The sequence below is a fragment of the Pseudonaja textilis genome, chromosome Z (assembly GCF_049901715.1).
Source record: "Pseudonaja textilis isolate UNSWEBS1 chromosome Z, rPseTex1.2, whole genome shotgun sequence".
Lineage (NCBI taxonomy): Eukaryota > Metazoa > Chordata > Lepidosauria > Squamata > Elapidae > Pseudonaja > Pseudonaja textilis.
Genome location: NC_142008.1, coordinates 66,034,594 through 66,061,045, shown reverse-complemented (window position 1 = coordinate 66,061,045; position 26,452 = coordinate 66,034,594). Strand labels below are relative to the sequence as shown.

At 35.9% G+C, this 26,452-nt stretch overlaps 1 protein-coding gene across 5 annotated transcripts in view; it reads right to left on the bottom strand.

The window, feature by feature from the left end:
• Positions 1-663: 663 nt before the first annotated feature.
• The window catches only part of SEPTIN7 (septin 7), a 117,421-nt gene continuing 91,632 nt past the window's right edge, over positions 664-26,452 (bottom strand). For 3 of the 5 annotated variants that reach the window (XM_087917587.1, XM_087917589.1, XM_087917590.1), the window contains 5 exons: positions 26,120-26,171; positions 25,115-25,240; positions 14,971-15,106; positions 3,717-3,856; positions 664-1,673 (listed from right to left, as the gene is read on the bottom strand). In XM_087917587.1, the coding sequence (XP_087773713.1) occupies positions 1,634-1,673; positions 3,717-3,856; positions 14,971-15,106; positions 25,115-25,240; positions 26,120-26,171 (494 nt within the window). In that variant the 3' untranslated portion in view covers positions 664-1,633. Of the gene's footprint in view, positions 1,674-3,716; positions 3,857-14,970; positions 15,107-20,546; positions 20,568-25,114; positions 25,241-26,119; positions 26,172-26,452 lie in introns of all 5 variants that reach the window. The other 2 variants (XM_087917586.1, XM_087917588.1) reach the window with 1 other exon arrangement.

Sequence of the window (26,452 nt, the reverse complement as noted above, 5' to 3'; positions counted from 1 at the left end):
GATATTTAGAAGTGGTTGCCACAAGTTCTGAACACCTTGGACTTCTGTCTGGTGGGAGGGAAATTTGTCCAGAATGTCTGTATTGCCTGTATTTTAGAAGTAACTGCATACACAAGCACACACACACACAGATACACCATTCAGAATTAGACAGAGGTTATCCCCTTCATCTACCTCCACACAAAGCTCCTCCCAGGTTAGTTTTTGCTATGTAGCACTAAGGTCCAAGCAGTCATATCTCCCTGCTAATTCCATGGGGGAGGGGGAATCCCCTCCCCAAGCAATTCCCTCACTTGAAGAGATAGCAGAAAAGAGTTCTCCAAAACCCATGTGACAATGCAACTTTAACACCCCTGATCCAGGAGATCGCTTAACAATTGCAACTGGAAATGCTGGGATTGTGGTTTTTGTGTGAAATTGTCATGTCATTGCTTTGCTCAATGACTAAGATTCCAATTGTGCTTGTAAAATATTTCTCAGCTACCACAGGACTGTTGTGGAGAAAATAGGAGGGAGTAGTATTAGGTATGCTTGCTGCCTTGAGTTATTTACAAAAATAAAAAAGGCAGGATTTAAATAGAATATGTAGAAAATGCCAGGTAAAATAGTACCTGTATTTAAAATAATGCCATTTTTCAACTAACATAATTTTTCATACTCAAGTATGTTACACCACAACATTGTTTATTATGTGACATTTTACAATGCAAACAAAAATACAGAAATGCAGTATATGAATACAGCTAAATGTAGAATGGTGACTTTTCTCAAAAGGCCATGATTCTCATTTCCAGAAGACTGACTGCATGTAGGTAGAAACATGTTGGTGGTTAAATCCACACAGTTTTCTATAAATGATTTATAAATGCATTTTTCTGCTTATCATAAAATGTAAAAGGAAAATTAAAGAAAATGTTTTACTCACTGGTTTCTATATCATATGAAAAAAAACCTACATTCTATTTAGCAGGGCCAATATATGTAAATATATCTAAATTATATGTTATTACAAAAATGAAGCAGTAATTAAATCCATCAGGCTAAAGCAATTACTAAATGAGAATAGCATACATTTAAAGAATCCCAAACAAGTAAGATTGTTATAAAAAGCTTTTAGGTGCCCCATAAGCCTATATGTTTATCTTTCCATGTCTTTCCAAAACAATGGAAGTGTCAAAAATAGGGTCAACTGTGTTAGACTAAATTACATTGTTATATATGATTTACTGAATGGAATTTTATATAATAGACGCATAGTTCATATTATATTATGGCAATGTATCCTTATGGAATTTTTTCCCAAGTTCTTATATATTGGAATATTCTGTAAACAAATCAAACCACCAGAATGATTGTACAACAGAAAATTTCTTTAGATTTAAATGATTTCTGTTCTTTTTTTGTATTTTGTAAAAAAAAAAAGTACTTAGAGCTGTTTTCCTAAGCTTACAACATTTCAAACAATTCAAGGCATTCTCAAGTGCCATCAAAATTAACCCAAAAACTTGTCATGCTGATAAATCCAAACATATGGATACAACCGGTACAAGATTGGTCAAACAGATCCAAGATACACTGATGTCCAAGGGTAGAATATTGGCAATTAAACAAAACTGGTGGTCTGCAAATATCTTTAAAATATCTTCCCTTTCTTTTTGTTTTTTTCCAAAGTTCTGGAGAAGAAAAAACAACAACTTGTCAGATATATTAAACAGTATATATTATAAATAGATATATTAGACACAATATATATTATAAATAATCTCTTTATATTATTATGCTCTTATACAGCTAATATTTCCTTTCCCAAAACTTCTGTTCTGAAAAACTGTCAATACTGAACATTATGCAAATATAGTGTGAAGTGATACTGTTTTGCCTAATAAAGGTAACAGACTTTGAACAATAACAGTTTATAAGAGAAAAATGGCCATAAATTATGTTGATTATGGCAGGAAGCACGAAGAAGCTGATATGATTCCAATCTTCAAGAAGGAGAAAAAATGGATTCAGGAAACTAAAGACCAATCAATCAGCCTGACATCAATATCTGGGAAAATCCTGGAAAAGATAATCAAGCACTTGTGAGCACCAAGAAATGAGTAAAACCATTACTAAATGGGTTTATCAAAAACAGATTGTGCCAAACAAACCTTATTGCATCCTTTGACAAAAGTGGTTAAATTTAGTGAATAAGAGAAATGCGGGGATATAGTTTACTTAGATTTCAATAAGGCATTTGACAAAGTAGACCACAACCCACTTCCTGGTGGATAGAAAAATGTGGGTCCTCGATGGAACTACATCTACATGGAAGGAAGCATGCACTGGGATACCTCAAGTTGTTTTATATCCAGAGCTCTTCTATATCTTCAAAGTAATCTAGATGAGGAGATAGAAGGGGAATTCATCAAGTTTGCAGATGACAACAAGATGGCGGGGAGAGGTTGAGGAATAGCTAACACTTTAGAAAATAGATTTAGAAGGATCTTGATAGACTTAAACACTGGGCCCGATCCAACAAAATGCAATTCAGTGCTGAGAAAAGATCCTGCACATAAGTAAGGAAAAACCAAATGTACAAGTATGGAATAGGGCGTACTTGGCTCAACATTAGTAACTGAGAGCATCTAGGTGTCTTAGTAGATCACTCACAAAAATGAGTACTGAATATGAATACCCAGTACTATTCAATATCTTCATAAATGATCTAGATGAGGGAATAGAAAGGGATAATTTGCAGAGACACCAAACTGAGGGAAATTGCTAACACACTGAAAGATAGATTCAATATTCAGAGGGACCTTGATAGATTTGGACTCTATCCAACAAGATACAGTTCAATGATGAAAAAAGAAAGGGCCTGCACAGCTACTACTACAGAAGTGTGCTGCAGTCCTAGGTTGCATCAATGAAGGATAGTTTCAAGATCATGTGAAGAGATATCACTTTATACTACACTGATGAGACATTTGGAATACTGCATCCAGTTCTGTTCATCACAATACAAAAAATATGTTGAGACCCTATAAAGAGTGCAGAGCAACAAGGATGGTAAAAGATCTGCGGGCTAAATCATATGATGAATAATTGAGGGGACTAGGTATGTCTACTCTACAAAGAAGAATATTGGGGTGGACCAGGACTAGCAGTCTTCCAGTACTTAAGGGGCTGTTACAGAAAAGATGGGGTATTATTCTTCAAAGCACAAGAGGGCAGGACAAGACGTATGAGTGGAAGATCATTAAATAGAGATCCAAACTAGAACCAAAGAGAAATTTCCTGATAATGAGAACAATCAAAGGAATGGCTTGCTTCTGGAAAAAGACAGAACTTGAAATGGGAATGGCAAAAGAATGGAAAAATGAGAGGTTTTTGATCAAGAAAAAAATTATCTTTTTAAAGAGAACTTTTAAACATATACTGTTTGTATTTTTAATAATAATTAGTTCATATAAGTCCAAATAAGGTTAATTCATGAGATGGATACAAATATATTATCTTTAAAAATACAGCAAACTTGAATTATAACTCATAATAAAGATAATCAAAGATATATAGTTCTATTTGTGTCAACCAAAATAAGCAGTCAATTTTTAGATAGGTTCCAAGTTTTGGTCAGAGAAATTTGGTCTATGCAAAGAGGATTATAAAATGCAGAACAAGACACTGTTTTATAATTCAAAATCACATCACCAGAAAGACCAGAAAATTACCTTGAAGAATTCTGTTGTTCCAAAATACGTTGCTGAGTTTCCCAATTTGACTTTTCATCTTCAAACTGACGTCGTTTTTCCTCCAATTCTTTGTGTTGGGCCTCCAAATTCTTTTTCATTTGCTCATGACGTCGCTGGAGCTAAGGAAAAACATATTAAATTTATTTTTGATTAAAATTTCACTTTAAATTGTAATTTTAGAAAAATTACTTTTCAACAATACCACATGCACCTGGCTGGAAGTACATTCTTTATTTTTATTTTATTTTTTTATTTTTGTCAATTGCTTACAAGATAATAGGTATAAGTAAAAACACAGTTATGAATACATGGATACATATAAGAAAAGTAAAAATAATAATAAAAGAAATAGGACAGTGACAGTAGGCACACTGGTGCGCTTATGCATGCTCCCTACAGACCTCTTAGGAAAGGAGTGAGTTCAATAGTAGACAGTTTAAGGTTAAAGTTTTTGGGGTTTGGGAAGAAACCGGAGAGTCAGGTTGAGTATTCCAGACATTGACCACTCTGTTGCTGAAGTCGTATTTCCTGCAATCAAGTTTGGTGCGATTAACCCTGAGTTTGTATCTATTGTTTGCTCTTGTGTTGTTATGGTTGAAGCTGAAGTATTAATTGCAATGAATACTAGGACATTGCAATGTATGATTTTATATCCTATACTTAGATCAGACTGAAGGCGGAGTAGTTCTATGTTTTCTAGGTCTAGAATTTCAAGTCTGGTGGCATAAGGTATTCTGCAATGAGTAGAGGAGTGGAGAATTCTTCTTGTGAAATATTTCTGGACTTTCTCAACTGTGTTAGTATCAGATACGTAATGTGGGTTCCAGACTGATGAGCTGTATTCGAGTATTGGTCTAGCAAATGTTTTGTATGCTTTAGTTATTAGTGTAATATTACCAGAGATAAAGCTACGTAAGATTACATAACAACTCTTAACGCCTTTTCGGCTATGTAGTTACAGTGGGCTCTAGCACTTAGATCATTAGAGATGAGTACTCCAAGATCCTTGACAGAGTTTGGATCATCAACAAGGTCTTGACTCTTCAGCCTGTATTTTATTTTCTGATTTTTTTGCCAATATGTAGGACAGAGCATTTATTTGTTGAGATTTGAAATTGCCATTTGTTTGACCATTCTGATACACAGTCAAGGTCTTTTTGAAGGGTAGCAGTATTGTCAGTGTTGAATAGCCTTACATCATCAGCGAAGAGAACACAGTTGCTCTTGATATGATCACAGAGGTCATTTATGTAGAGTATGAAAAGAGCTGGTCCTAGAACACTGCCTTGGGGGACACCACTGTTGACAGGTACAGAATTTGATAGGACGCTCCCAATTTTGACCATTTGTTGTCTGTTTGACAGGAATGCTTCTATTCAGTTATGCAGGTGTCCAGAGATACTGTAAGATTTTACTTTTAGGAGTAGTTTGTCGTGTACTACTGAATCAAAGGCTTTACAGAAGTCTATGTAGATTGCATCTATTGCTTTGCCCTGATCGAGTTGTCTAGTCCATATGTTTTTGCAGTGTAAGAGTTGCAGATTACATGATAGCTTTTTCCTGAAACCAAAATGTTTATTAGAGAGTAGGTTGTTTGTTTCTAAGTGGAGGATGATGGATTGGTTAATAATTGATCCCATGATTTTACAGGTGACGCAGCATAAAGAGATTGGTCTGTAATTTTCAACTAGGCTGGGGTCTCCCTTTTTGAAGATGGGGATGACCGTGGCTTGTGATCATAGTTTTGGTAAGGAGCTGGTCCTGAAAGATTTTTATGCTTAGAGGTTCGGCTATGGCAGTGGATAGCCTTTTTAAGAAGTAGGCACATATTCCGTCCAGTCCAATAGATAGAGATGGTTTTAGAGATGGCTTTTTCAACATTATCTTCTGTAAAATCGATATGTATTAGATCATTGTGTTGTCTGTGGTTTGACTAGGAAATACTGGGCATAATCCATTGCTGTTTACAAATACTGAGCCAAAGAATGTGTTAAAGAGGTTGGCTTCAATAGTGTCGTCGTTGCAGTCCTTACCATTAGGTCCTTTCAGGGTAGGATGGACCTTGAGTCTTTTAGTTTGTTGTTTACAAAATTGTAGAAAGCATGGGTGGAATTGGTGCGTAGAAGGTTTTCTTCTTGTTTAATGTGATAATTGGTGCATTCAGTTTTTATCTGGTGGCATAAATTTTTGTATCGGCTTTTGAAGTTGGCTACGTGACCAGATTTGTTTTTCCGCCAACCTGATTTCTTTTTGGATTGAAGCTTCCTTATTGTTATGTGTAATCTGTTGGGTTTTTTTTGGGGGGGGGAGTTGTTATTGGTGCATATAGTTTGATGACTCTTTTGACTTCAAGTAAAAATATGTTGTAATGGTCTTCTACAGTATTGCATCCAGAGAATAGAAATTGCCAATCAACGGATGAGAGATCGTTGTTTATAAGATCATAGTTGCCTTTTTTGAAGTTATAATTGGGTATTCCATCGTTGTGATGATTTTTGTGTGGACGTATGTTGAGACAAAAGTCAATCATGTTGTGGTCACTGTTGGAAAAGGGTTCTTTAATTTGTATTCCATAAATTGAATTCAAACTATTGCAGAAGATGAGATCGAGGCAGTTGTTAAGTCTAATGTTGTTGGTTACTAGTTGTTCTAGTCCCAGATTTGTTACTGCATTGTAGAAGGTTGAATGTGTGGGTTCAGTTATACATTTGTTAAGGGTCCAGTTAATATGAGGTAGATTGATGAAGTCACCAAGAAAGATTAAAGCAGGTGGGCAGGAAGCTGCCCATGTTAGTAGTGTATTTAGCTTGTTTGCATGTTCAATGTCATAATCAGGGGCTCTGTAACATAGTAAGAACCAAAATGTGATATTTAAGGACAGTTCACAGACGATGGTTTCAGGAATAGCAAACTCCTGGGTAACTTGGATGTTTTTTAGATGTAGGGACTTTTTATAGAAGATAGCAACACCACCTCCTCTACGGATTTCACGATCTGATCGGTAAACATGATAGTCTCTTACTGAGGTAATGGAGTCAGGGAAAGATGCGTTGAGCCGTGTTTCACAAACAAATATGTCGAATTTAGTGGTATTTAATAAGAGGAGAAATTCAGGTATTTCATTTACAAGGCTTCTTGCATTGAGTAGCTTGCATTTAAGGCCAGTTGTGGTTGGAATAGAGGTAGGTAGGGGTAGGTAGTTTTGAGTGTTGTTGGATTGGATGGGGTGGGGTTGGATGGAGAGTTGTGGGTTGTGTGCCTTTCTTTTGATGCAATCAGTTCTGTAGTCAATGTACTTTTCTCCATTATCTAGACAGTTTTTGAGTTCTGCATGGAGTTCACGGGAGAGGATTCTTTGCAGTATGGATAAGTCTGGTCTTGAGTGAAGTTTTTTGTGGTTGGAATTAGTTTTTGCAATGGCGTTTATTGTATGAATGAATATACATTTGCTGGACTCATTTTTGCATTCAACTGTACAAAATCTTGGGGCCACAGAGCTGTCATTGTATTTGCACCCAGGGCCATCTCTGGTTATTTCAGTGATACCTTCAGGAGAGATGTTTGTTGCATTTGAGTTGCTTATGATATCGTGAACTTTGGTGATGTCGTCTGATTCGTTGGTGTCTTCAAGACCAAATAAGATGGCATTTGGACGTTTCTGTTCATGTTCCATGGTGTCTCTGACGAGTAATGAGATATTATTTGTAGAATTATTTGAAGGTATAGTAATTGTTTGTGGCTGTAGTTTGGTGATTATTTTTGGGTGTAGTTGTGATTGTATCCTGTTTCTCTAACAATATGGCCTCCCCCAATAGGAAGTCCCAGCATGTTTTATAGGCATGATCCCCCCAAATTAAGGCCTATATTAAAACATGCGAAATGGGAGGAATGGTGGCGGGGGGGGGGGCTTGCCATTAGGAAGTACTTTTGTTGCACACTTGGATATGGTGCTGCCTGTGTTGACCCCTATATGAAGTGCCCCAGCAATGCTGAGGTCAACATCCAAGCTGTTGCCTCCTGCCCAAAGATGCAAGGGGGGGGGGAAGAAATTAAGTCACCCCTGAAAAGACGGCCTAGCCATTTTTTCCGGGCTCAAAAAAAAAAAAAAGACCCGGCCTTATTATATGAGAAACACGGTAGTTGAGGTAGTGGTTGTGGTTGTTGTGGGATTTGATATTGAGCTGATAAGTACTCAGTTATCTGAACTGTATTTTTTTTTTCAAGAGAGATTAGGCTTGCTTTTATAGTTGTTTCAAAACGTGTTGCTAAGCATTCTTCTCTTGAGTGAATGAGTGATTCTATGCTTTCAAGTCTGTCAGGTAGGGTACTCAGTTTGTTTAGCTTAGGAGAACATGATGGACAGATAAAATAATGTATCTGAATTTTTAACCATATCAGCTAGGCTTTTGTTTGCGTTTAAGCAGGCAGGGTGGGCTAGATTGTTGCATAGGCGGCATTTGATGTAAATTTCGCTTTCATTGATGGTTTCAAGACATCTGAAACATGTCCAAGGCTGGGAGGTCATTGGTAGAGATATTTTTCTTTTGTTTTGGTTTGGAGCTTTTGGCTGGCATAGTAAATGGCAATAGTATACTAATCAATTACAATAGCTAGTTAATGTAATAGGTAGACAGTTACTTAATGAATGTGGGCAATTAATAAATGTTCATTGATACGTTAGAGAACAAATCAAAAGTAAGGTTACTTATTACTAAAAATCAATCAGTCAATTGGTTATTCAAATCACTCTAATCAAATAATTTTGCTAAGCAACAAACAGCCTAATTTATTACAGTAATTATTAAACACACTGGTCAATTAAATTCACTAAATCACTGATTTTACTAATCAGATATTCAGGAATTACACTATATGCATGAAACACTCAATCTTACTAATCAATAAAAACAATAAATCAATTAATCATTTGATAAAAATTAATTATTTTAAAGAAATTGATTTGGAGATATCATTATCTAATCTTTGATATAGATCTTGAGGTAGAAAGTGATAAGTTTTGAGATACTGAAAGTAATGAAGTAGTATTGAGAGTCAGTAAGTAAAGGGTTATTGCTTTGCTTAGCTGTTGCTGATATCTGAGAATAGGTTTAGCTTTTGCTGGTATCTGAGAGTAGGTTTATAACCCCTAATAAACTGGCAGGTTGTCTCTTTTCCTGGGCTGTTTAAAAACAATCAGTGAGCAAGGGTTTACATTCTTTTTCTTGTTTTGTAGATTGAGTTTTTGAGATATAAAGATGCAAAGATGCTAAAGCGGGGGAATCTCTGGCCCCTTCTTCAGCAGAGATAAACGGAACAATTCACAGGGAGGCAACAGGAAACTTTTTGTTTTGTTTTCCCTTGATGAATGGGATTTCTGCCCCCCTCCTAGTTAATTTAAATACACTTTCAAAGTTTGTTGCTTTTAAGAGAAAGGCACGTAGATAGTCTTGCACTGGCAATTCAGTTTATATTTTTACTATGTAGATTCAGATTTGTATTGAGCATTTGCTCCTGGCTTCAATATACTTCTGCTTCTATCACAGGAAATAAAATTACTTCCAATCTTCACAGGAGTTGAGTTATAACAATACTTCCCTACTTATTGGAAGTCCAAAGTTACTGTCCTTTTAAAGATTTATGTTGTTTGTGGCAAGACTTGTTTATTGTGGTCTGTTTCCTCCAACAATCAGCAACAAATGGTAATTCCCAAGCAAAGCCAGTGGTGAGAGCATCTGCCTTTTACTTTTCAACAATACCATATACACCTGGCTGGAAGTACATTCTTGTACTGCTTCAGAAGCCTCATTCTCCAAGTCTCGTGCAATTTGGAAAAGGTGGCTTCTGAAGTAGGGTGAAAATGTAGTCTACTTAGAGGATGGCACGAAGTGGCTTTAGATCTATCAATAGCAGAGAAAAGTGGCAAAGGTAAGTGGGACGCTTGGCACATGCTGATGGGCCAGGGGCAAATCATGAGTGGCCTACAACAGACCTCCCACATTGTCTTGAAGCATCTGTTCTCCTTACCGGAAACTCCATCTGCTTAACAACTGCAACAGAGAGAATTGAGATTGCAATCATTGAGCAAAGTGGTCACATGAAATTTTGCTTAACAAATACTTCACTCAACAACTGAGATTTCGGTTCCAACTGTGGTTGAAGACTGAGAACTACTTATAACTGTTACTATCAAAAGGCCATATAAACTGAAAATGCCCACATAAATTTTTGTAATGTATGATAAACTTCAGTATCATCAAACAGCCTATGGGTATATATGTACATGCCTTCGAAAAGTCTTGACTCTTGGTAACTGCCTGAACAAATCCTTGCAGCTTTCTTTGTAACATTTTCAGAAGGATTTTGCTTCTGCCTCCTTTCTAGGATTAAGAGAAAGTGACTGGCCCAAGGTCACCTAGCCTGCTATGTGTTTAAGGCAGAGCTCATAATTTTTATGTTCTGCCAGTTTCTAGCCTGATGCCTTAACTACTACAGTAGATTGACTCTTTCTATCCATCTAACAGCTCTATAAAAGCTTAGTCACGGACACTTTAATAAACAAGATTTTAATGGGATGAAATATATATCTCCCACAATTTCTGTGAAATTCAATACAATTTACTCCTGGGTGAACAATTAATTTTCCCAAGGAACCACATGAGAAACTGGGGCTATTGTGGAGCAGTTGGACTCTTCCCAATCCCCAACCTACCTGCATGCTGGTCCTAACCTATATGGTATCATTTCTACACTCCCAAGCATCCTTCCTAACCCATACACCACTCCACACACCATAAGTGTGGTATCTCTCCCATATTTCTGTGACTCCAAAGCACCCTTCATGAACTGTGTCACCTCCCAGTAGGTTCTATCTTTGGCATGCAACACAACCCCCCCCCCCCAGGTTTTCTTGACCCATGGTTTTCATGGGCCCTACCTGACTGACACTTCTTGTTAGGAGAAATACAAATAGTCCTCAACTTAAAAGCATAATTGAGTCTAGAATTATGATTATAAATCAATATATTAAATGATTGGACCTAATTTTCCAGTGGTTACTGTGTTTCCCCCAAAATAAGATGTCCCCCCCCGTGTGAGAAAGAGAAACAGTGGGGAGGGGGACTGGGTAAGGGGACTGAGCCTCCCCTGCCCAGAAGCAACATGCATTCTCACAATAATGAGAATTGTAGGCAATTTTGGAGGATTGTAGGAAGCGAGTGCTTACAGTAGAAGCAAAGCGCAGCCTGTCCCTTTCAAGTGATCAAAGCTATGTGTGAGAGGGGGGAGGGAGAGAGAAACTGCGGAGGAGAAACCCTTTCAAATAGATTGGCTGCAATTATCCTTACTCCCCTCCCATGTGTTTCCCACAATCTTCCAGAATTGCTTGCAATTCTTGTTACTGTGAGAGGCTTCAAGTTACAAAGAATGAAGCAAGGCAATGTGGGGGGGGTGGAGCTGACCCATACGCCCCACACCTGTTTACCTGAGAGCCAGGGGTGGGATACAACAGGGTTAACTACTGGTTCAGGATTTACGAGCTTCCCTGCAAACGTGAGCTGCACACCTATAAATCGTCATCAGCATGCTGTGTGCAGAGATGCAGCCTTTGAAACAGCACCTCTTTTCCTGCTTTTTTAACTGCAGCTGTGCCTCGTTCGGCAGCTGAAGTTGAAAAATCAGGAAATAAAGATCAGGTAAGTGGGCGGGTGGGCAAAAACATCAGCAGACATAGAACTGGTTCTATGTCTGCTGCTCTTTAGAGCTATCGGTTCTACAGAGGTGGACAGAACCAGTAGAAACCCACCCCTGCTGAGAGCCCTTAAACCAAGCCATCCATGCCAAACCCTCACCCCATCATCCCAGGGCAGCCATGTCCCTTCACTAACCTGCTTTCCAGCTGTGTTCTCCACTGCATGCAGGGCAACAAAATTAGTCTATAGGACTATGGGGAAAAAAAATCATAGTTCAGACCTTCCAATTTCTCACAAAAAAAAAGTTGGAAGGTCTGAACTGTTTTTTTTACCGTAGTCCCACAGACTATTTTTGTTGCCCTTCACACGGCAGGGGGAGAATGCAGCTGGAAAGCAGATTAGTGAAGGGATTGTGGCTGCCCTGGAGAGGGGTGAGGGTTTGGCATGGGCAGCCTGGCTGAAGGGCTCTCAGGTAAGCCGGTGCAGGCTGGAGCTCTGTACCTCCTATCTTGCTTTGTCCTCAACCCCCAACAGCTTCGCTTCGTTTTTCTTCATTCTTCACCACTTCTTTTCCTTGCTTGCCACCATAATAGAGGAGGTTGAGCAACACACTACTGCAGCGACCACAAAATGAGGTGGTGGTGGTGGAGGAGGACAAAGCATGGCATGGGGTGCAGAGCTGCCCTCCACACCCGGCACTGATTAACCTGAGCACCCTGCAACCAGGCCATCAACATTCTGACAACTGCCTCATCCTGCGGTGGTTCCAGCAGTCCTGTTCAGGACCCCACTCAGCCTTCTGCTCCAGTGTGGCAGCGAGCAAGGAGAAATGCCAGTGAAGCTGCTTGTAGCAGAATGCCACAAGGCTCATTTTGTCAGTGGAGTGCTCACTGAACACCGCAAGGCTTGTCGCACTGATGGAGCTGCTTGTGGCTGGATGCTGTGTGGTGCATTGTGTGGTTGCATGCATGAGCGGCTCCAGCAGTGAGACAAGCCTTGCAGCATTCTGCTGAGAGTGGCTCCCTGGTGAACTGAGCCTTATCAGCGTTCTGCTGTGAGCAGCTCTATTGGAGCGATGAGGTAAGCAGGTGCAGGGTGTGGGGGGGCATCTCCAGCCCCCCCCCCAAGCTTGATTTCTACACCTGCATCTCGCCCCACCTCATACAGCCTGATGGTGGGTGAGGCTTAACTAGGACTTATTTGGGGGGTACAGATTAGATTAGGTACAGGTGTGAAAATCAGGCTAGGGCTTGTTTTTGAGATAGGTTGTATTTTCGGGAAAACATGGTGTCATGTGAGTTCTGCAGTCATTAAGCAAATCTATTTTCTCCAATGGACATTTTTGCCAGAAATTGAAATAAACTCTAGAAACTGACAAAATATTTTAATCTTGTGACCCTGGGACAGTGAAAACAGCTATAAAGGGAAGTTGATTGCCAAGCACCCAAAATAAAATCAGGTTGTAATTTTGAAATGAGTTATAGTTTTGGGGATCCATCAAACTGTTGCTAAATGACTGGTATTCAATTGAGGACTACTTGTACACACAAATAATTTTAATTAAACGCAATATTAAGAGTGGAATCTTTTAGCTCCCAATTTATGATGTAAGAGAAAAGAGAATAAGATTAGCAATCATGGCAGCATATACTTTAAAGTGGTAGCATAAAATTCAAACAAATATATATAAATGAAGCAACAGAATTATCCAGAATGGATCTGAGAATTACGAACTTCATTTATAGTTGTTTATTCTGACTTGTAAATTTAAACCCCAATATTTTTTCTGATTCAGCCATTCCATTGTAGATTTACTTTTGGGATAGGATCACTGTTGTACTGCATGACTTATATCCATCCTCTAAACATTTGGAAACCAATCTTCACCCTCACTCATATCTGTTTCAGGTCACTGGTAGTTAATGTTTACATTCTCCCATAGAGTCTTCCTGTATAACTGAGATCATTTGTTCCATGAATAAATATGAACGATCTAGGACCTGAAGTTGCTACAGCCAGTTATATCATTCAAATGGTCTTTAGCCAACTCAAGACACTACTTTTGTTTAATGCTTTCCTAATAGAAGATGCATAGTAATAATAGATCATAAGGTGTGGCTTACAGATCTTAAAAGTTATCTTAAGAGAAGCTATGTTATTTCTTTCTGAAAACTACATAGATGTCTTTGGATTGAGGCATTTTTCGCTTTCACAAATTTGTGAAAGAGCAAACTCTACAGCAGTAAGCAATATCAAACTATCAGTTAATTGTCCTTTCATCTGACTCACCCCTTTAGGAGAACTGATCATCCTACAATTTTATTACTTTTTTTCAAAAGACAGTGAATGTTTCTTCAATGTATTCAATATACACAATTTACTGTTTGGTATTATTTAAACAGAATCCCTATTAACAGAACTTAAATGAAACTTTTATCACAACATTGTAGATTACAATATTGCAAGATTATAAATAATTTTAAAACCTTCACAAATATTTACAATTGTACATGCCATGACAATTTATTATGTTAAACAAATCCACCCCTAGTGTAGAGCAAATAATACTGTACATATTTAGCTAAAAATAAGAATTAAATGAGAATTAAATTAGATTATTACAAAGTAAATATGCATATTTTGCTTGTTGAGCATGTACTTGTCCCATATCTCTGAAAATATGAGGATGCAATTGTCTTTGCCTGATTTCTGTGCTTTTATGGAAAAGCAATTAATTTTACAAGTGAGACACTTTATTTTTATAGGCAATTAAAGTTGAGGACTAAAATTAAATTCATATTCAAATAATATTTTTGTTCTAACTTCTTTTATATATGACTCCTGGTTGAGTGGTATTTACATATTAAGTGCCAAATATATAAAAATAGACCACATACAAATGTTTCTGGGGGAAAAAATCTTTAGTTTTTAAAGTAATTGGCAATTCTTGTTAACAAAACAGAGAAGCCAGGAAGTACAGAATAGTTTGGGGGTTTGTTCATTCATTTAAAAAAAACTATTTTTTCTTTGATAGAGAGAACATATCCTTTTCCTTTTGGATTCTTTCTGTATTTATGGATGTCTATTTTTCTTACACTGACATAAACCTTTATCATCATGTTTAAAAGTCCTCTAACAGGATATTGACCACATTGAGTGTCTTGTTTTACAGTCCAAAGTCTAATCCCTTGTGAGGAAAATAAATCTGAAATTCAGCTTAGTGCATTTATTTTTCCATTTTATCATTTCAGAGTCATTCATCCCCTTCCATCAAAATAGGCTAAAAGCCTTTCCAATGATATACCAGTAGTTGTATTATCTCTGTGCCTTGCCGCTCTGTGCAATGACAACCCATTTGTTGTACGTTAGGAGTTGCACTTATCTTTCATGGTACATAGGAAATTACTCTGATTTCCCTTACATAGATGTTTAGTTATCCTTACAGTAGCACAATCACAGTGATAAATTAATACTATATTGCTTCTAATTATTACTTTATTCAGTTGATGCTTAGATTGCATTTTTAAAAATCAAACTATACATACCTCAGCTTCAGAATCTTTCAGTTTCTGAACTTTTTCTTTGACCTTCATTTCAAATACCTGCTCCATTTCCATTTCCATTTTCTTCATTTTTGCCACGTGCTCCCGCCTTTCTTCTTCCATTTGTGCCAGAGGGCTCCTGGAATAAGTAAAAACAGACAATTACATTCAATATTATTGTGGAGATACTTCATTGGGGAGAAATATAACAGACACACACCAATAACAATCAAACAACATTCTAATGTGAAGTAACCCAGAGTTAAGACACAGCTAACAAACAGGATTTAAATGGCTCACTTTATTGTGTCCTATACTAAAAAATAACGTAAAAACTAGTTTAGGAGAAAATGAAATCATCTGATGTTCTATTTACAGTAGTATAACAAAAATAATAATTCTAAAATGTTAAAAACATATGCTGGGTATATAATGGACATCCTTAAGAATCAGTGTACTCTGAAATAATCTAAATGCTCATTGTATCACTGTTTATCCATTGGCTTAATTGGGAACCAGAATTCTGTTGCTATTCTTCTTACACTTACTTACACACACACATACTTACTTACTTACACACACACACACACACACACACACACACACACACAGAGAGAGAGAGAGTTTTGAAGCTTGTGATACCAATCTATAGCCATCCAGTCTGTTGTCAGGTTTTTGCGATAAAAGAAAATGCTATCAATTTGACTGGTGCCACAATTTAACAATTATAGCAGAAAATAACTTGGTAATTGATTTTGATATGAGCAGCTAAGAATGAACCCAGGAAGAAAGGGAGGATGAAAGAAAAAAAAATTAGAGAAATAGTTATCCAATCAAATCTAAATAGATTGACAAAAATGAGAAAGAAAGAGACTGAATTAACATAAGAAAGAAATAGTAAGCAAGTATTAGAGAAGACTGAGGAAAAGTAATTAGACAGATATATAGTAGAACCTCTGATCATGAACGCTTCTGATCATGACCAAATCGGGTTCTGACCAAAAAATTCACAATTTTTTTCCTCCCGCGGCTGATTTCTCCTTCTGCGCCATTTTTTTTTTTTTTGTAAATGCCAAATTTCCAAAATTAGGTTTGGATCACGACCAAATCGGGTTGCAACCAAAGTTATGGAACAAATTATGGTTGTGACCAGAGGTTCTACTGCATTTGGAATGCGGTAGCCTTAAATAAGTTACAATTAAAATTCTTCAGAAGGTGCCAGTTTGAGGAAGAATTTGGTCTAGATTCTTGAAGGGAAATTATTCCAGGTGTGTCTTTTACTATTACTATAGCAGTATGATACTGCAACCTTACAAAAAAAATTAGAATAAAAATGGAGAACTTTCTTGATGTATTAGATATTATTCCCAAATAAAATAGACTGCAATGTAAATAAGAATTTTCAACAACCCTCTTGAAGTGTTTTAGAGCTGTATTAATGAGTCACTGCTTCTGGAAAAGGATAATAGAATTTGGAGTTTGAGTTTGTGCACGAATAGGTACAATTGGCAACAAGGTTCTAAAACTCAGCCAATAGTTTTATGTGTTTGATATACAGAAGTGTCTCATAAATAAGACTGTTCAATGTTTTTTTTTATTTTGAAGTGTTTCAAGCATAAAGTTTCTTGAAATTACTCGTCCTGAACATAAATGCTATCCCAAGTTCAAAGCAAAATATTTCAAACATTTCAACTTGAAACATTTTGGAAATTTATTCATTTATTTTATTTAAGAGAATTTATATGGCTGCCCACTCATTCTCAGTGACTGTGTGGCTTACAAAAAAATAATACTTGAAATAGACCAAATTCACATTAAAAACAATACAAACTGAATTATTTTTCATGCAAGTCCTTTTATGAATCCATATCATAAACAGATTCAAACAGTAGAAAATGCTCCAGATTCTAATTTGAACATACTAAAATCTGCATGCAAATCCAATCTGATCTTCATGAGACCACCAGAATTATACTATGGTAACATTTCTTAAATTATTTTGTTTAAAATTGTAATTACAGTAAAATTTCAGATAACATCTGCCAGTTTTCTATTTTCAAAATTAGCCAGGAATGTAAGGAAGAACTGAATCATCTACCATATTTTTTGGACTACAAAAACCACCCAGCTTTTGGGGAGGAAAACAAGAAAAAAAAGTGCCTCTTCCTCCTAGCAATTTGCCTCCTTGCAGCAAACAGCCTGGTCAGCTTCAGCACAGCCTGATTTAGCATGAGCAGCTGATTGGCTGTTGGATCTGCCCCCCGGAATACCACCATCAGCTGTTCCAGGCTGCAGGGATTGCTTCCACTATCACTGCCTTCACGCACCCCATTTTTGGCTTCCGCACACTGCATTTTTGGCCTCCGCACATTCCATTTTCAGCCCATTCCAGGTGGTGGGGATAGGTGATCCCCATAGCCTGGAACAGCTGATCGGTAGTATTCCAGGAGACAGATCTAACCTCCAATCAGCTGCTTGTACTAAATCAGGCTGTGTTGAAGCTGACCAGACTGTTTGCTGCAAGGAGGCAAATTGCTGGGAGGCAGAGGCCAAAGGGTGGGAACTGGTGGGTAGGCAGGGCTTCAGCAACTTTTGCTCTATAAGACGCACAGATATTTTCACCCACTTTGGGGAGACGGGGAGCGCGACTTATAGTCCAAAAAATATGGTATATTCCTAAAATGAGAATATTTTTGTTTAGTAAATACCTGCTCGAATATTAAAAAACGGATGGTTTTTATCTGCTACACACACACACACACACACACGTGTGTGTATGTGTGTGGAGAGAGAGAGAGAGAGAGAGAGAGAGAGAGAGAGAACGAACCCTCTTGAACTCAGAAAAACATGATTAATCACAAAACAGAACAGCGAGTTCAATCAGAAAAACCTAGTTTTAGTTCAATGAGGACAAACAGCAAGTGAATTAAATAAATTTGAATTCAAATGGAGAAAATGGAAGATGAAATGACAAAAATAATGTATTATTTACTAATTAATTATACTGGGAAACTAAGTATATAGAACTAGAGAATTAAGAAGTCACAGGACTCCGACAAACAAAGATTTCATGAGAACAACTATAAAGTTCCTATATTCTAAACCAAATCCAAGTTTAATTGAAATATTCTGTACAACAAAAGTAAAAATCTAATAAAAGGGATTAGTGCATACTGCAGGGATTCCCCCGTATCATAACTATTTTGTTATCTGTTTTTTAATAAAATAGCCCTTTCTGCAGACTGTCATTAGATTATACTGTGTTTCTCGGAAAACATGACCCACCCCAATAATAAGCCCAATCCTAATTTTTTGTGGGGTGGGTCTAATATTTCCCATACCCTGAAAATAAGCCCAGGGGATGGACATGGCCAGCATGAGCATGGGGGGAGGGGGCAAGTGTCCGGCTGCAGAGATGGGCGAAAGTCATTCTGCGCTGAAGCAGAGGCATTCCGAGCCTTCAGCGTATCCCAGGATTGCAACGCTGAAGATTCCAAATGGAGCCTTCTGCATTGCAATCCTGGGATACACTGAAGGCTCAGAGTGGAGCTGTTTTTGTGAAAGGCAGGAAAATGGGGAGGGGAATTTTCCTGCCTGTTATTTGTTTCTCTTAGAGCAGGACCCTGCAAAGCTTATTGTGGTGTTGCACTCATGAATGGCAGCACCTCTGTGAGCTTCATCACACTGGTGCAGCTGGCATCCTACCATGAGCAGCTGCGCCAGTGTATCCAAACTCATAGTGGTGCCACTGCTCGCACACACAATGCTACAACAAGCCTTGCAGGGTCCTGGAATATGCTGAAGACTTGGAGTGGAGTCAATTTTGAGAAAGGCAGGAAAATGTGGAGGGAGAAGGAGCTCGAGGAATGGATGACAGGCAGGAAAATTCCCCTCCCCATTTCCCTGCCATTTGTGAAAAAGACTCCATTCCAAGCCTTCAGGGTATCGCATGACCCCGCAAGGCTTCTTGTAGCATTGTGCGTGCAAGTGGCAGCACAGCAATCCTTCCAGGGTCCTGCTCGAAGAGGCTATGCCAATGCGATGAACTTCACAGCCACTGCTTGCATGCATGCACACTACAAAAAGCTTTGCAGGGTCCTGGGATATGCTGAAGGCTCGGAATGGAGTTGCTTTTGCGAAAGGCAGGAAAATTGGGAGGGAGAGGGAGAGGGACTAGATGAGGACTAGTCCCTTGAGGACTAGTCCCTTGAGGACTAGATGACAGGCAGAAAAATCCCCCCTCCCCATTTTCCTCCTGTTTGCCAAAAACCCTCCATTCCGAATGTTGACGTTTTGGAATTGAGGCTTTTTGGCAAACAGGGAGGAAAATGGGGAGGGGGAATTTTCCTGTTTGCCATTCTTCCCCAGTCTGTGATAAGCTTGTGGAATAGTTCCTTTTGGCTGCTACAGAAGCAGCCCAGTGGAGAAGCAAGGGTGCGCATGGGGCATTTTCAGCTGCTAAAGAAGGGGCCTGTTAGAGAGGCAAGGCACATGGGGCGTTCCTTTGGATAGAAGTGTCTGGGCGAGGCACGTGGGGGGAATATTAAAACACCCATCGAAAAGACGGCTTAGCTGTTTTTGGGGGGGGGTCTAAAAAAAATAAGGCCTTGTCTTATTTTCTAAGAAACACGGTAGTTTAATGTGCTCTCCTAGTTTACAATACACATATTTCTCAAAAAAAAAAAAAAAAAAATTCCAAAAACAAAACCATCAACCCCATTGATTTTTTAAGAGATACATTCACTAAATCTAGGCAATCCAGCACCTACCAATATGCAAAATTTTATCAATTAAAGAGAGGGTTTGCTAAATTGCTGAGATTTCTTTAAAATTGTTTTCCTAATCCTTGACAAAATATATTATAAAACCTAAGCCTTGGAAAGTAATAATTCAGATAAATTAAGTAAATATTTGACAGAAATAAACATCTATTTGAATGTTTCATCCCAGTAAGATTTTTTTAATCTGAAAGGAATCCCTGACCTTATATTAAATGTACAAATAGGCAGGTTATTGTCATTCATATTCTTTCAATACACATGCTGGTATTGAGGAAAAGGGGGAGATTTTAAAAGATGTTTGGGCAGAGAAATACCACATTATAATGATATGCAATACTGCTTAATTATTTGTTCTCTGTATTGTGCAAAAATTGGATGCATGTGATCAGTTGAACACAAAGCAGAATAATAATTATCCTATGAACACAAAACCAAAACATGAGTTTTTGTAAACCACTTTGTCTTCACAATACAGTGCTTTTATATGCTCAGATAACTTCTTTAAGAGGTAAGAAATAAGCTTGACATGTTTTCAAGTACTATTATACTATTTCATATAATAGTATTAATAATGTATTTTATACCCGATTATAGCCAAACCATTTTCTAGACTGTGAATAAAGATGCTCTTGAGTCCTCATAATTATTTAACCATGTGTTAGGGAAATTTTAGAATAAAAGAAACATTAAAGCAAAATAAAATGCACAAACTGAAATTAAAGTTTGAAATGTTACACTTAACATTAAAAGCCTTGTTTAATTTCTTAAGTCTTTTGAAAAATGGAAATGACCACTTACATGCCTTCAACTGTGTCAAATCTAAAAAAACAAAAATATACAGAAGCTTAGCATGCTTAAATAAAACCACGAAAATAAAAAGCAGCAATTTAAAAAAACAAATTCATTATGGATTTGAAGCTATGCTGTTTTCTATGATCTTCTCAAGCAAGATTTCCATCATACTGGTAGATGGTTAGTTAAAGCTAGGCTTTAAATATTCTGTTAGTGAAATGTTGCCTGTAATTAATGCAACTGCTGTGCAAAGCTTTCAAAACTCTTTGCCTATGTTGGTATGCCGAGAATTTTGCATGCTTTTTAAAAAGAGGACTAAATATTCATCTAATTAACTATTCAAAGCAAACCTCAATTTACAACTCTCTTTAGGCCTATGCTACTGTTAAGTATATTACAATGCAATATTGCAGGCAGTTCATTTGATTGACATCAAAGGTGTATTTCTGGAAAATACTGACAATAATTAGCACTATAAGTAAAATACAATAGATACAAATGTCAACTCTTATCTTGATAAAACAAAACTCATACTTCATTATTGATTAACAAAGCCAGATTAGAACTCAAATTTAACAGTATATATTGACTGCAGGTTCACTGCAGTGAAACAAGTTCAGCAAAAATTTAAAATATTCCATAAATTGAGATAATTTACAACATGTCTGACTTGAAAAGTATGATTTTCTAAGTTTCAACTGAAGAAATTTTATATTGTATGAAACCAATGAAAAATTCCACTGCCTTAACAATCAGCTTTAATTTTCTATGGCATGCATAACAATATGTTCTCAAGGATCATGAAATAATTATAGATTACAAGTATCACTTGTATCAAAAACTTTTCAAATGATAGTCTAATAATTATATCTGATGCTCCATAAAGAACTACTATAAAAATGGGTAAGAGGAGGGAAAATTGAGCAAAGAATATACAACTAATGTTTCATTAAATATTAATCCTGAATTGCCAAATTGGAATTGCCATGAACTAAATTCAAATTTAATAAAATAATTATCATTATAAGCTGAGGTACAGCTCTTAGAGGATATTTCTAAACTTTCTAAAGAAATATTTAATATTAAAATACTGAAAGAGTAAAATCTAAATCAAAAACAAAAGGATGGAAACTGGTCATCCAAATATGGCTCAAGTGTAATTTTCAACATTTTTCAACTATTGGCTATAATAGTTGCGGTTTCTTAAAGTAAAAAATTTTGGAACATCTTGAGTTGACTCTTAGTTCTATGCTATGTAAATTCTATTTATTCTTTCTAAAATGTGAACTAGGAAATTCTTCTCTTTATTCATATATAAGAGTTTATAAACTGAGTGAAGACAATATGAAACAGGACAATTATAATGCAGTTAATTGAGAAGTAAAATCTCAAATTATTATGCAAATTAATAAATGGTAACAATAATAAAATGCATTCTGGTTCCTGGATTGAGAAATATTATTAACTCCTTCTTGCAAGCTATATGAAAGATTTTCTAAAATAGATGTAAATTAGGTAAAATATTATGAAGGTGCTAAATTCTAGGAGTGGATTTACTATAGTGCTTCATAATATCCATTTATGTGTTTCACATTCAGATTGTTATAAATAATCTCTGAATTCATTTCGGTTTCATGAATGACAATTCATCCTTGCAGCAATGGAATTCCACACAGTTCTATTAGTACCCTGCATTGGTAGGCCAGCATTAAAAAATCTTTGTTCTTCTATTGCTATAAGGCATTAGAAAAAATTGTATTAATTTAATGGAGAAACTCATCAGACTAGAAGATGGCACACGATTTTAAAGAAAGGTAGCAAAAACATGAGTTAAAAAAACTTTAATCTAAAAGCTGTAGCCATGAAGCTGTTGAAATCCTTTTAAAATATTGCCCTGTTGTTGGTAAAACAAAACATAAGCTATCAGTCCTAAGCAATTATGCCAATTACATGCAAGGCCACAACCTAACTTATTTGAGTTAAACAATTACTAAAAACTATTATTCTGCCAACATGGACAGTAAACAGCAATGAAGTTTTATGTCACAGACAAAATAACACATTAAATCTGTACTTTTTGTCCTAAACTCATAAACATTTATAAACCTGTCCAATTTAAATAATCTAAGGTATTAAAAGGAGTGAGCAACAATTAATCTAATTCTGGTAAAATGATTTAAAACAATTGTTAAGAAAATTGTATGAAGAAAACAATGTTAACTAATGTAGATAATATGTATTTGTGCTAAATAGTGAAACTTAAAACTTAAAAAACTTTTCTCTCAATTATTGGACACACGTATCTTCATTTGTGATCAGTATTCAAAATAAATTCCTCAATTAATCTGATAAATAATTTTAACAATTCCAAATGAAGCTAGACATCCAGCTATATAAACAAACAATTTTTTTTTAAAGCTTCTGTGATGGGATGTTTCATTTTCAACTAGGTAGTTTAAAGTCTGTGCAGTGGAAACTTTTAATAAATTGAATACTTTTAATAAGTATTCAATTCCCTTTTCTGCCCCACTTGGTCCTCAAAGCATGTTTATTGCTTGGGGTTTTGGGAGGACAAGTAAGAAAATAAATACAGCTTTGTAAAGTACTGAACAATGCACCGGAGAAGAATTCTTTGTTTCTGTGATTTGAGAAAATAGTTTCTGTAGAACATGGTCTGAAAGCACTCTTGCCTACATTTTTACATTTAATTATCCAGATCCCAAATACTTAAAAAATTAACTACTATTGGTATAAATCATTATTCCCCTTTTTAAGCTTTGGTTGTTTGCTTGCTGGAGACAAGTTTTTGAACCAATATGTTTCTTTTATCTGAACTACATTAGCTGACAGTTTGTTTACAGACTTAATTTAAGGCACTAATATTGATCTTTAAATCTTGAATGTTTGGAATCTGGATAATTACTTCCATATGGTTCTCTCAAAAACCCAGGATATTACAACTGCAAAGCCTACATTTTTGATGGTGGCATATTCTGCCAAAAATATGTGCCACACCTTACATTTTAAACACTGTATGGAATTTAATTCAATATGAAGGGATTTGGTTGTTGAATGGATTGGATGGAATAGTAGTTGGTATTTAGTCAAAAAGAGAAATGCTATACTTAAGACATTCTTTCCATAAACATATGCAAACTTGTGGTTCACTGTTGATTATTTTTCAAATGATATATATGAATAATATCAAATTCACAAATCAAGTTTTATTTGAATCTGAAGGCTGAGTCAACCTTGAGCCCCATTAGAACTTTTATGCACATTTTTGGGGGATTCTTGTTTAGTTTTTGTTTTGTTGTTGTTTTCTCCTTTTTGGTTGCAGTTAGTATTTTAACTTTGGAAATACAAGAAAAACTTATTGGAAAGCATTCATGTCACTATGGATAAGAATAAATAATATTGCTTTATGGGTGAGACATTAATAACATTCTGAATTGTGATGGAACAAGGAGACTAAAATAGCACTGAAATAAAAATCCATGCTCAGTTAAAAGCCATGTACTTACTCTGATGTTTAATGTTGCAGATATTTGTCAGTATGAAAAGCAAAGGTAATAATATCAGGGAGCAAACACTTTCACTGTTGATTTTATATAAATGATTCTCAGTAGTAAATGAACAAAAAAAGGCAGGAACAGTTGAATTTTTAGATTTTTTTAAATTGTAAGATAGGAAGTAAACTGAAAATGTTATCAGCCTTAAGTCATGCTAGGGCCAATTATGTTTGAATATCTTATAAGGATTTTTTTTCATTTAAAACAGTTCCCAAAATAAACAGGATTATTTTTTGCAAGACAAATATCCATATAAGATACTGAAGATAAGTTTAATTGGTAATATAAAGTATCAAACATCTTTCCTATTATGTTATCTATGACTATGCAGAGTTGGTCTCCATACAACTGGTCCATAAACAATTATATCCTGCAACATATTACACATTAATCTCATTTGGTCTAGAATATGGGTGTATCTGCTTTCAAACAGCAAGAAGATTAATCTTTGTCTGACAAAAAAATGTTCCCACCAGATTTTCCTAAGGAATATACATAAACACAAATACCAAATGTAATTTATGAAAAGTGTAATAAAAATCTTGAAAACAATACTGAAATTTGAATCACACAGAAAAGTAATATTTGTATAGCACAAATTCAAATAATTTCAAATAACTCATAGTACATTATATGTACTGTATTTTGAAACAGATCAAACTACTAAGCAACACATATACATATTTGAGATTAGGTTTAACTAAATCATGCAGAAGGTTGCATTCTGTGATAGAGTCTGTCTGGATGTGGTAAATTCTATTTACTTCAATAGATCCTGTTCCTTACTCTCCCAATCAATTATGAAAAGCTTATATTGACACAATCATGTATTTCTATGATACTCCAACAATTTGCATTTTGAGATAAAATCTGGAAAGGCTGCATGATGCTATGCTATTTTATGAGCCTTTAAAGATATAACCAGATTTAGAATATTTAACCTCAAATAATTCTCCAGAACCAGGTGGAACAAATTATAGCACCATCTAAATTACCACTTACTTTGTTAATTGCCCTTTGTTTTTGTTGTTGTCAACTCCATTGTATGTTACAGCTGCCAATTTTCTGCTTCTGTAATTCTCATAATGGACATTATTAGTGACATCTTTCAGGTCTTGCATATGAGTTCTAAAAAAGGAAACAAAAAACCCATCAGCAACTTATTTCCTGAATAGTACCATATAAGTACCATATATAAGTAACACTGTTAAAATAAGATTTTACAGAATGTTGAAATGGTTTTCGAAAGTTTGTTTAAAAACTGAAATACAGGTAGCCTTAGACTTACAATAGTTTATTTAGTGACTGTTCAATGTTACAACAGCACTGAAAGTGATTTATGACCATTTTTCACACTTATGACCATTGTAACAACCCTGTGGTCATGTGATCAAAATTTGGATGCTTGACAATTGGTTCATATTTGTGACAGTTGCAGTGCACTGGGGTTTTGTGAACAATTTTTGTGACCTTTTGACAAGCAAAGTCAATGGGAAAGCCAGATTCACTTAACCATGTTACTAACTTAACAACTGCAATGATTCACTTAACATCTGTGGCTGGAAAGGTCGTAAAATGGGACAAAACTCAACAAATGTCTCATTTAACAACATAAATTTTGGGCTCAATTATGTTCATAATACTACCTGTATTGTAGTTACTGTAAATTAGTTCAGAGCTGAAAAATTCTATATCTGTATCCATAAAGGGCAAAATACATTATTCTGTGATGCATTTAATATTGATTTTATTTTAAATTATATCCAACAAACTATTTCCCAAATGTATTATATAAAAATGGAAAATAAAGTGTCACATTGGATATCAAGTTTTTTAAAACTTTCTTTCATACTCTTTCTTTATACTTGTGCCATCACACGTTACCCTGCACTGAAAATATGACCCAGCCCTCTATTACTCCTTATCACCAAATATAGGAAAGGTCCAAGAAACGGGAATTATTTGAAAATGTGTTGCCAATATTAATGTCATAGACTACTTGTTTACCTTATTAACATGTTCCTTAGAATTGTGAAGTCACAGTGTTCGCCATTTTCAACTGCATGAAAAAAATGCTCATTTTTAACAGACTTTAATCAGCATCAGATGGTCAAGCTTAACCTTGTATTTGTCATTAGTAAAATTTCCCTTGATGCTTAATAATTCAAAGGATATATTCATGTTATTTTTGTTGCAACAATATTGATATGCTTTGCCAACGCCTTCTTTCAGGAAGTTTTTAAAATCCACTCTAGTATATATGATTTCCCCATTCAAGTACTAACCAGGTCCAATTCTGGTTAGCTTCTTTTAAGATCAATAAAAAAGGTAAAAACAAAC